Source organism: Melozone crissalis, unplaced genomic scaffold (assembly GCF_028551555.1).
Source record: "Melozone crissalis strain CALT ecotype California unplaced genomic scaffold, PUWL_Pcris_2 ptg000018l_1, whole genome shotgun sequence".
Taxonomy (NCBI): Eukaryota; Metazoa; Chordata; class Aves; order Passeriformes; family Passerellidae; genus Melozone; species Melozone crissalis.
The window spans coordinates 25,804,158-25,816,932 of NW_026535796.1; the positions used below are offsets into that span (position 1 = coordinate 25,804,158).

At 34.4% G+C, this 12,775-nt stretch overlaps 1 protein-coding gene across 4 annotated transcripts in view; it reads left to right on the plus strand.

Moving 5' to 3' along the window:
• The window catches only part of FMN1 (formin 1), a 167,751-nt gene that overhangs the window by 65,495 nt on the left and 89,481 nt on the right, over positions 1 to 12,775 (plus strand). For all 4 annotated transcript variants that reach the window (XM_054275276.1, XM_054275279.1, XM_054275278.1 and 1 more), the window contains one exon: positions 2,293 to 2,354. In XM_054275276.1, coding sequence (XP_054131251.1) covers positions 2,293 to 2,354 — 62 coding nt within the window. The remainder of the gene's footprint in view (positions 1 to 2,292; positions 2,355 to 12,775) is intronic.

Genomic DNA, 12,775 nt, shown 5'->3' on the forward strand with positions numbered 1-12,775 from the left:
TACTTTTTAAGCATATTTTTAAGGAATAGCAAAATGGTAAAAGAATTGCTACTCTCTGTCTTCTGCTTTAGAACAAAGTTTAAACAAAACAATCTCTAGAATTTGCTTCAGAGCTTTCAGCTAGAAGCAATGAAAAACAAGTGCCAGCAATGACATATACTTAATTGTTGTTAAAAAAAATTAAATTCTTGTGCTGTCTTAGATTTCATTCATAGGGGTTCTTCCATCATTCTCTAATTGTGCAAACATTTGTGCCAAGATAAAAAAATAAACAACAGAGGGTTGGGAATGGGTAGACATGGTGAAAAATCTGCTTCTGGTGCTAGTGCAGGTCTGTGTCATCATAGGTGAATGACTCTCTTACCCAAATCTCAAAGAATTTTAATCATTGGGCAATTCCACATAGAAAGTAGATCTTTTGTTAAGATAGATCTGTATCCTTCTGTTAGCTAAACTAAGAACTGATTGTTAGGAGCATTTTCAAAGCCTGTTATTCGCTTCAGTTATCATGTGACCCTAAAGAGCTAACCTTCAAGTTAGGACATTCATAAGGTTCATGCCCTGCACACTGAGTGCTTAAGGCAGCTGAGGTGCCAGAAGGGTCACAACTTTTTCTGGGGACCTGAGGCAATTGTTTTATATTCTGTTTAGGTGAATGGATATGCAGAGCCTGTATCCATAGGGAATATCAACCAGTCAAAGGAAATAACAGCAAAAAATCTAAAAGTTTGTCGACCTAACCAGTTGTGATTCCAGCAGAGCAGACAGGCAATTCTCTTATGCCTGAAAGCTCTTAAGTAGAGACCTGTTAGAGGGCAAGGAGAAGTTTAGATAGATGCTGTAGATAGCTGGAATCACCAAGGTTTTTATTTTACGCTGTATAAAATATTGATCCTGTTTCCTTTTGATTTTATGTATCAGTTCAGCTGCTTGATTATAACTTCACCTGTGTTTGGAAAAAATCCATGCATACATGACATGGAAGCTTTACATTAAAAGCTTCCATGTCATGTAGAATTCATGGTGATGATCAAGTTACCTTTTCTTTCCTCTTTCTTTCATGTGCTCTGAAGAGAAAAAGAAAAAAAAATAAAGAGCAGATAAGCACTGAAATGTTTTATTTATCTGGTACTTTGGTTCATACTTTGATACTTTAATGCTATTTTGTTAGTTCTTCTGTTGAATGGGTCATGCAGACTCCTTAGTCTTAGACACATTGACAATAAAATTTAAATTCTTTGGCCTGTTTTCAAACCTTGTTTAAGTTAGGATTTAGTTGAGGAGGCAGAAGCCAAGCCAGAAAACTGGAAACACGCTTTTGGATAGGTTTTGATTTGAAACCAGATGGAAGTGGGACTTTGGTCATCTAACAAGAAACTCCAGTCACTTGTTTAGGAGGGCTGTACCTTCTGGGCCAGTGTCTTACCAAAGACTCTCTTAAGATCTCTTAAAGCCTTAGACTGGTGTTTTGAAGGAGTTTCTGTTTCTTCATCTGGCCAAATGCAGGCATGGTATGGATTAAGGGGAACCATAGTATTAGTGGTCCTAGACGTTTCGTAAATCTATGCCATCACTAAACCTGCATGATCAATGCCTGACCTCCTCATTTCTTCACTGCTGATTTAAATTTCTCTGGCTTTCAGTTTCATACTCTCAGCCTTTGGATTTTGTTGTATTCTTGCTAAATGGCAGAACTATCCTGTATGTCATTCACAGGATTCTGTACTTAAACTCTGTGATTGTTCTTATGATAGAATTGAGAGAGAGAATTCTTTGTATGTCACTATTTGGTACCTTCTGAGGTCTTAATTTATATTTGTGATTGCTATTTTATCCAGTTTGACTGTGTATAGTGATTGTGTGTTTGTCCATTTAAATCACTGTACTTGATGCGTGTTGTTTTAGAATTCAGGTGAGGGTGTGTGTATGCATGCATGTGCATGTCATAATATCCTATCAGTTCCACATTTATTTGCAAAATAATGCAAAACTATAGTTTCCTTTTGTTATTTCAGTCTGTCATATTTTTCCCCCATTTTCCCTTCTTAGCATGGAAGACCTCTGCTTTATCCTCTTCTCTCAGAAGCACCATGGAAAATCTGGTCATGTGGTCTTAGAAAAAAATGCTAATTACTGTGTTCAGATTTTCTTTTCCATCACCACCACAAAAGGTCATTTATTTGAGAGCCTACACCTGCACTCTGAACCCAGTGGTGTTGTATGAAATATTCTATGCTGAAGACGGCATATTGTTTCTGACTCTAAGGGAATGTACTTTTTTTATTTCTACAGAGTACCAAGCTGCCATTCTGCATTTGAAGAGGGAACACAAAGAAGAAATTGAAACATTAAAGGTATAGTTTTGTAATTATATATTTCTCTGTCTAGTGCATTTTACATATTTAAGTGGTGCAAATATACACTTTCTATCAAATGTTAAGAATTTAATTCTTTCTTTCTAGAAGTTGTTTTCAGTTGACTGCCAGCTCAGCTAAAATTAATTTTGTTAAAATCTATACCTGCACTCATAAATGATGTCTGAAAGCAGTTTTATTTGTTTCCTTTTTGTAGTTCTCCTTATTGTTGTTCTGTTAAATTCTTCCGCCTAACACAGCAGTGCAGTATTGACACTGGTGTTTAACTACTTAGTCTTTCTCAGTTGAACATTCTTCTGTAGAAGCAATTTTCTGTAATTTTAACAGGAAAATAAGCATGTGTGAGACTTTCTGAAGTTTAGTATTGAGCACTCTTTATTGATGTCTGCTCTTTTAAAGTGTAAACTTGATCAGCTAGTTATCAAAATGAGAAATAACAGTTTAGTATTAGAAGTCACTTTCCCTTGGCTGTGGTAAGTAAAGTGAAATATTACAATAGAGTGGTTTTATCATAAAAACAGGATTTTAAATGGCAGTATAACTGAATTTGGTGATCACCCCTAGTTAAAATTACCAGCATCTTTCTTTTCTCACCAGTTACGATATATTCTTAAGTATAGCTGCACTGTGTTCTAATACAGGTTCGTATGCCAAATCATTAGTGGTCATCAATTACAAAACATTCAGTATTTCCTTCATCATCATTAAAGCAAATAGAATGGAAAATAAACAGATTTAATAGGATGGCAATTCTGATAATCCAGTACAGTGATACATTAACTGTGTCATTAGGCAGATCACATTGTATAATGCGACGTATTGAAATTTACAGTATAAAATTTCAGTGGGAACATAGAATGGGGGAATGAAATGGTGTAATGATTTAATGTTACACTTTGTTGCATTTTATTCTTTAGTGGTATAACAGAAAAATATGATGGTAAGTATCCCAACTATGGGAAGTTCTTGGGTTAAATCTGATTTTATGCTATGCACTGAAGGAACCTACAGACAGGAATGTCTTTTAAGCAGCTCTTTTGCAAACGGATCCAAATTCCTTATGTGGTGTTTATGAAGAAGGTTTGATTATCATACTTTCTCTTCAAAAGGTTAGGAGTAGACCCTTGGTCTTTGTTATTCCTAAAAGGCCTAGAGAAATGTTAAGAATTATGGAAGTTATATGTATGGGAAAGTTCTCAAAATATTACTGAATTGTCCTCTGAAAGTGAAAGTAAGTAACATTATCTAGGTTCTGTTCCTTGAAACCTCTATATAGTGGCTTACAAGTGAGTGATACTTTTATTCTTTAGCATTAGAAAGTGCCCTGTACTTTTGTTCTGTTTCTTATTGTAGTTTTTTTTTTTTCTTGAGTATGTAAACAGGAATTCCAGATTGTTTTTAATTCTTCAATATTTGTTATCACTGTGTTAATTTCCTATAAACTTTATACAGAATACCCAGAGTGCAGCTAGGGCTTTACCCATACCACTAGTTTCTGAGGGTTGGTGCTGAATCTATGAGACTGAAGTTTCAGTGAATGCAGCAGTCTTGAAAGATGCACAACAATCACTGGGTAGGGAGGGCACGTGACAGTTTTTGTCATGTAGTGTGTATACTTAATAAGATTATAACATGTATTACACCAAGTCAATTACTTATGAATCTGCACCATCTCTTCTTGCATGACAATCTGCCCAACACTTAACTCTTGAAGGGTTAATTAATGTATATAATTCAACTGAATCATCCACATGAAAGTAATGTCTAAAAGGGTAATGCTATTGCTGCATTCAAAGGATTTCTTGAATTTTTCACTTAATGTTAACAAAATACTGAATAATATAGTTTAAAGACATGGAACGGTTTCTTTTCTGTGCTGTTAAGTGCTTTGCTTTCCCTGCTCTTGCCACTAGATGTCAGCTGAGTCTTTCAGAAGAAGTTCCCACAAAACGTGTTCATATTTCATACTTCCTTCTAAACTGAGTGTGGTGACATCCTGCCCACTGTTTGTGTATCTGTTTTAGTTTTAGGTCAGAAATTATCTTGCACATTATGAAACTAAATTGAAGTTGCTCAATTGATAAGTCAAGCTGTCAACACCTTTGTAGTGTTTGTCCAACAGAACCAAATCTTTAATATCTCACAACCAACTAAGTAGATGACAACAACATAAATCAAAATAATGTAAATGGACTCCTGACTTCTGAAAGAAAGGAATTTACTTGAAGACAAAATTCTGTCTGCAGTGCTTAATATTTAACCCAACACCAAGCTGCACAAGGGTGCGCCGTGCTTTTTTTTCCTGTAAGTTAAATTGATAAAATGAGTAAAAATTCAAGCATACATTCAAGCATACTTTTTCCCTGATGTCTCCATGTTGCCTTTAGAACAAACTTACCAAATATCCCTTCATCTTTAGCTATGTGGGAGTTTGAGGCTGTTTTTGAAGATGGAAGAAAAGTCCTTAGCTGTCCTGTAACCCTGTACCCTATGCATGGATGTTTTTCTCCAACACAGATTGTTAGGCTTCCACCAGCTCACTAGATCTTTTATATATTTCCAAACTGAGAATATTAGTATCTTCAGGTATTTCTGTTACATAATAGTATTACATAATGCATGTCATATAATATAGTGTAAGAAATATTAATAGGTATTTGATAAAAAATTAGCTATAGCTAGCCTATAAATTATTCATAAATAAATATTAAAAAATTCAGTAAATGTCATATAATAAAACCCTGGTTTTGCACCTCTTAAAGATCTCATGGCAAATTTTAGAAAAAAATACCTGTATAGTTGCATCTATGACAATTATGAATATCTTACTGAAAATTAAGAAATAGTGAATGGCAATGCAGTTGGTATAAAGCTGTCTGTGGCATTACAAAAGAGCAAGCTGGCCTCATTTAGGGAAGAATGTATCATGAGGTGTTCATAGTGACCTTTGTGGCCTCCATGGTAATGTTTGCATTTTTGCTTTTTTTGTGAAGGTTCCAAGAGCTGAAATGTAGAAGTGGGTAGAAAGTAATTTCCTTTTCACAGAACTTCCTTAACTTGGAAAACTATTTCATATCATAAATAGAGGTTAAAGACCAGTTCCTCAAAGTGCTTCAGAAAACACTGAAAAATGTGGAAGAAAAAGGAATGTGAAAGGAAAAGTCATAGCACCAGTAAAAATTATCTGATAATTTAAAGATAATTTATTTTTATTTTTTTGTGAGACCATAAAGGCATAAAAACATTTAGAGTTTTATTAAGTAACAAAACTCTAGCTCTATTATGACCATTTCATTCTTTTGCAAATCTGTTTTTTCATGTCTAATACTTCCTAAGTTCTTTCTTGTCTCTTTGTCTTTTCACCTTCTCATTTGTTTTTCCTTGTGGTCAGCATGCTTCCATTTATGAATGCTTCCATTACTCTTTAATTATGACATGAGTACAACAAAAGGTGCTGCTTCTCTCTGCAACATTTTGGAATTTTTAATTCAGCTGTAGGAGGCAATGGTGAATAGTGTTGAAAGCTCTTGTATGTCAGAATGCTTATCAAAATACCTTTTTATAGAATTGGGTGATCTCAGTTTTATTTTGGCAAATAAAATTGCCTTTTACTTAGATGTCAAAGTCGAATTTAATTTTGACTTCATAATATACATCACAAATTGGATATTTTAACACCAAATCAAAACATCTTACACTATTTTAGTTTTTCTAAATCTTCTTTTTCTATAGGTAGACTATTATAACAAACTGGAATACTTTTGAGCAGATTAAATTGAAAGAAATCTGACCTGGATGCTCTTAAGGATTTTTATTATTCCTTTCTGGAGAAAAATAATTTTTTCCCCCACAGTTTTGTTCACGCATATGTGAATTCTTGCATGGGATAGGGATATCATGATTTGTCAAAAGTCACTATGTTTTGAAACCTGCTATTAGGATATGGGGTCCAATGATTAATAGTGTTGAAAGCTTTAATATGCCACAGTACTTACAAACCCCAAAACTTTTTAATATATGTGGATATATGCTGACTTTGGTAATAAGGTTTTGCTTCAGGGTGAGATTGTTGTTTTAACTTTTACAAGATGAAATGCATCCATAAGGTGGCTGGTTGCTTTGAGTGTTCTCTGCTGTATTCCAGCATGCACATAGAGAAGAAAATCTGTATCATGTATGCTTCTGTCTCTGGTGGTGCTGCAGCTCAAAGGAGCAGCCAAGGTCAGCAAGGGTTTATTAGTCAGTCTTTCCTAATGAGCTGTTCAGGCTTTTCAGCATTTCCATGTGGTGAACTGATGAAGGTCTCCCAGCTTGTGGTTAATTATTGATACTAATCTTGCCTAACTTGAAATGTTTCAGTCTTTCAACTGCTAAATGTATGGTTGCACCACTGTGTGCGTACTGTGTGCCTTTATGAATCGTCTTCTTGGTTACTTCGTCCTCTTGGAGGAATTCTCCCTGTTCACTGCAGAGCCTCTGCGATGCAAAAAAGGAAAAAATGTCAAGATTAAAAAAAGCATAAAAGTTACGAGAAAAAAGAGACTGAACTTCTGTGAAATTGTATTAAAATACCGATTTCAGAACTCCTAAGACTGCCAGATAATGGCAGCAACATTATCTTTGAAGTTTGCATTTCCTAAAATAGCAAAATTCCAGCAGGAAAAAAAATTTTCTGAACTGAAAAATTTGCATAGCCATTGCTATAGAAGGTAAAGTAGCAGACTAGGGAACAAAGGACAGGAGCAATAAAACAGTAACTCTCTACAGCAAACAGCACTAAATCTCTTTGGAACCACTTGACAATTTCATCTTCATTCAGAAATGAAGCTTGGAATGATTCTTCATGTTGTGTGAAGATATTCCCCAGTTAGTTAATATTTTAAAAATCTGCATATTTCAATTTCAAATCATACTCTATAATAAAATTATTGATGAAATTTTAAGCATTCCTGCTGTGCTCTGACACTTACAGCAAACAAAATTTTCCTATTCTTCTCCTCTATTTGTCATATTTTTGATGCAGTGTATGCTTTTCATTATTATTTTCCTTTAGCAATATGTTTACATTGTTAATATTTTCTTATCAGATAGTTTGAATATCCCAGAAGAGTCTTCTTTCATTATGTTGTGGGTTTTTTTTTTCAGTATGGCCACTTGCCATATTGCCATTCTGTTATTTTCAATGCAATTTCACTGTGAGACTTGGATTGTTAAAACTTCATGTCAGCTGCAGAATGCTGTTAATTCCACATGTTGATCCAAGGGTTCTCCTGCTTGTTTAAGAAATTACCACAGACCATATTCCCTAGATTGAAAACAGTGAAAATCTCTTTAGCTCTATTTCAGCACATGGACATGGTAGTACATAGTAAAAATGTGCATAGAGCAGGACAATTTATAGCATGCGAACATCAGCAAGAAGGAGTTCCTGCTCAAATTTAGACACATTACAAAAAATTCTGCTTAGTTAGGGCTGAAACAAAACTCTTAACGTTCCTTATAACCTGCTGCATTTTTCATAGTTTATGGAAGTTAATTTGTCCCATCACATTGCCTTGAATAAACATGTTATGTACTCAGGAGAATAAAGTAGAGCACGCACTTTGAACAAGAGGACATTTTATTTTCACAGATATTGAAGATCTCTGTAACATAGGAAACAATTGTATACAAGAGAGACTAACTGAAGTGTCATAATGGAATTATAAAAGCCATTAAAAATTAAGTAGTATCAAAGTTACCATTTTAGTTTTGAAAACATGTACCCCATGCTTTCTTGCCAAAATTATCTGCACTTTGAAATTTACTACACCAGATATTTGTTTGAATCTAGTAGTTGTATAGCATTTTTTTTTATTAAATGTGTAATATTCTGTTCTTAAAAAATTTTGGCTCTAATATTCCTGATTTTAACAGGAACAGGGACAGATTTGTCGAGTATGAGCATTTTGCCAATAAGGGAAAATCTGTCTGAAATTGGAGGTTAAATTTTTTAATATAAAACTGTTTTTTCTCATGTTCAGTAAAGACCTGATTTTAGCAGCTTTTGACTTTGCAAATCTGGTGATCACTGATTGCATCTTCTGGTGTTGAAAAAACTTTCAATTGCCATTTCCACAAAGCCACCAAAGTTGTTATTTTATAACACTGGGTCAAAACTAAGTTCCACTGATTAATGGTTAACACAAGTTACTCTTGATTAGGTGGGGATCACCCTTCAGAGAATGCTTTCAAAATGAAAGTCTGTCTCCTGACCCTCTTATTGATGGTTAGGCAATGAAAGAAAACCCACTGGAAAGCAAAGCAGACAACCAGAGCTGGACACATGTACGGAGATGTGAAAGGTGTAATTTCAGGAAAAAAACAGTGAGTAGAGATACTAGGACTGGCAGTCCTTATAGCATACACTGTACTAGAAGCACTACACTGGCAAGATGAAGGGCAAAAGAGGTAGCCTGGAAATTAGGACAGAAAACAGTAGGAGATAGATTGCAAAGACTTTGGTCTGGGCATCACAATACAAGTTTTACTTATATGTGGGCAGTATTCTCCAGAATGTGTGTCCTGGAATGAATACAGTCCATTCAGTGTTTGATTTTAATTTGGTTGGTAAGCAATACCCTCCCTTGCTTTATTAGTCAAGATTTGATCTGAATATAAGTCATTTCATTACAGTTTTTTCTACTGTCATAAGTTTTAACTTTAGGATGTTTAAGTATAAACTGGACTTTACAATATGTCTTAGGATTGGCATGTAATCTTATTATTCATTGACCTAAGGTTTAGCAGATTTATCGGGATGCTTACATTTGCAAAAATGTTCAATCGCAGTTCATTTTTAACTTACTTTGCAACTATATGTTGAGTCCCAGAATCCTAAAATAGTTTTTTGTAAAAAAAGGTATATCATTGGTGACTGCTCGAGGAAAACTGACTAAAATGACCTGTGACTCATCTTGCAGCAGGAATTTTGCAGTTTGAACAAGTGTAGAATCTGTTTTTCCAGGTCAGCATTATCAGGCCTTTACTATACTGGTATTGTTTCTCTTTCTGAGGGTCCACACTTTGTTCTTACATACCTTTCAACTTCAGCACGCACAATGCAATAGTCTTTAAAGCTTGCTGCTTTTCATTATTGAATTTTTAATTTTTATCTGGAACATCTCCCATCGTGTTCACTGAATGAGGCACTAGTTCTGTCGAAGAGAAAGTTTCTGCATAGCTGCACAACATGGAAGCATTGGTGGAAAGGGATAAAATTAAGATTGTTCTGATTGCTCCCTTTTGAGTAATCGACAAAGGCTGTTTTTTCTTAGACTTTTTCTTCTGCAATATTTTCTTCAAATTTTATAATTGGAATGTCTAGAGTAGTGTGGTGATGCATAATTAGCGTGCAGTATATGTTAGTTTAAAATAGGTGTGTCTTTTACACAAATACAGAGTCATTTCCATAATTGATGTTATACTTCTCTTTATCCATGTGGAATCTCTTTTTTTTTTTTTTTGTTTCAATTGCACATGAGAACACTATTTTGGTAGAGAGACTAATCATCTCTAAAAATTTTCAAAACTTTTAGACAAAAGTTATGTTCATTATGAAGAATGACAATTGTTAGTTTGTAAAAGTGTAGCTACTTTTTTTTTCTTCTCATGGCACTATTTGACTGAATAATTCCTGTTGAGAAGTATTCATTGCTGCTCATTTTCTTTCTATAGTTGTGTAATTTTATCTTTGGTTGCTGTTTTCCATGCACTTTACTAATAATGCTTTTTGCTTCAGCTTTTACTTAATTCAAATAATTGGTTGCAACTTAGCAACATATATCTTTGCTTTCCTATGTAGTTACAAAGCTTTGTTATAATGGCTGATCTTGTAGCCTGGTTGTCAAAGAAATTAGCTCTTTATATGGTGAAGCAATGTTGACAGTAAACTCTCCTTTCCATCTCCTCCCCAAAAGAAAAGGAAGAAAAGGGAGGAAAAACAAGGTTGCCTTACAATTTTGGCAACATCAGCCACACTAATAAAATCAAATTCAATGTTGGTTTACGACTTTGAATTTATGTGACTGCACAGGATCAAAGGATTTGTATCCCACTGGACTGCAAGGTCTATAGTTCATGGCAAAAAACCTCATCAAAAAGAACATTTTAGTAGTAGGGCTTTTCATTTTAATCAGCCACAGTAATAAAAAAGCTGTTAGGTGTCCAAAAACATTCTCCCAAGATCAGAGACAACTTGCTCTCTACTACAATCAGTTTTCTTATTGGATCCATACTGCCTCTGTAGTTTTTGTCACTGAAACTTCATCTTCAACTTGTTTTCAGCCATTTTTTGCATTGCTTTCACATTTTACATGCCAGATGTAAAATATGCCACATAATCATGTAATTCCCTGGCAATTGAGAAATACTGTGGCTTATCTCAAGTAAATTATCATCAAAAAAAATTCATACAGAATTTTAATTATCAGTCTATATTTCTACATATTGTATTTTAAAGTATTTTATTTGCAATGTTCAGGGTTTTTTTCCTCATTGCATATAATCTTCTGAACACCACCCCAGAGAATAGGTGTCAGTATTTTTGTGTGCGTAGTAACTGAGGCTGTCCTAAGACTATGGTAACAGCTGCAAGTAGAAGTAGAGTAAGACAGTAACTACAAAGTTTCTGATAGGAGGGGAATCCAAAACCAAGTGGATTGCATGTTAACTAGTCATGGTCCTAGTTCAACAAAAGTTTGAAATTAATTTTTAGCTTATGGTGTGGTTTCATATTTTAATTACCTTCGCCTCAGAGAAATTGCATGCAATATATAATTTACATTTATTGGCATATTGCATGCTGAGTCACCTAATTCCATTCTGAAGAATTTGAATGTTTAGCAGAGTTTAACAATATTTAGATATTTTGCCAATTAAATTGTCCACAAAATTAAGTTTTCCTAGAAATTTATAGGTTGGTGTCAATTTAGCTGGGTACCCATTTTTTACATATTATTTAGGATTTATTTTTCCTAGCATAAGCTATCTTGCATTTAGGAGAATCAACACATAGTCACTTTCTATAAGGATTGTCAGCTTTTGAATGGCATGACAGGTAGCTGCTACTTCTTGGCAAATTCTGGTGGGTGTGGTATTCCATTGTCTGGGAATTCACTGCTGCCTGAGATACATGCAGGCTTAAAGTAGGTTTTGTCAGTGAATATTTTCATGGGTTGATTGTTTTTAAAAGCATTCATTCAAATGAGAAACTTTAGTTTTGGTGGGAATTTTATAGGTTAGCTACTGAACATTTAAAATCTACATAAAATGTTAAATTAACTATTGTTAATATTTATTTATTAATAACCTGAAATTTACCCCTTTAAGCATGTGTTGCTAACAGTTGGCTGTATTGTGTATTATTTCATAATTTTCATCAGTTTTTTAGAGTTTTTTATCATTTGTCTCAAGCAATAACATTGTTAAGCAAACATGCCTGTGGTAAGAAGTTAGCGAATCCAAGGCATTAACAATTTTCTGTTTGATATAAATCAAGAAGAATGTAGATTCCAGTGAGATGTCTCTGTAGGCACAAAGATTCCCCAGTAGAGTATATTACTTACTGGGTGGTGAAATGGATGTAATAGGATTCTTAAATGTGGAGTGTGCTATGGAATACAATGAACATCAGTAGAGATATTTTTCTATGTATTTGGATTCATAATGCTTGCAGGATCTTGAAAGTTTACAAAGAAATTTCAGGGGCACATCAAGGGCTCTATCTGATTATTTCATTAGAAGTTATGGAGAAGTTATTTACCCTTTTTAATTGGGTTGATCTGAGTAAAGTGGTATGTATGTAGGACAGCTGTAGAAAAAGAACTGGAGATGAGCTGGTGTGAGCTATGTGTTGTATAACAAAGTTCTCCAAGTGATTTAATTTGTGTAATCTTAAATTGTTAGATGATGGTTCTTAACCATGAAAGGACTGAAGGAAGGATGTGTATATGTGTGGGAAAGAAACAATACCTAAATTAATGTTGCTTGACAGAAACATTTAGAGAGCAGACACAAGATAATAAGGATGAGGAGCGCAAACTTTATGGCATCCTGGAGATCACTCTGTGAAGAGCATAGAAAAGAGCACAGAACATTAAGAGATAATGGAAGGTCCACAGAGAGCAGCAAGAGAAGATGCTGGGGCTTAAAAGAATACAGGACTTTCTGCAGCCCATAATGAAAGGGGCAGTTTGTATCTTGTACAGATTAGTCTCTTAAAATACATAGTCCTGGTCAGCAAATATCTAGAGTGTCCTTGTCTCATAGATGTGCTTTGCATGGCTGTTCATACTCTTTGGGGAGTGATAAAAGTGGAAATGTGTTTGTTACCTTATACTTAGGAGGTCACTGGAAACTTA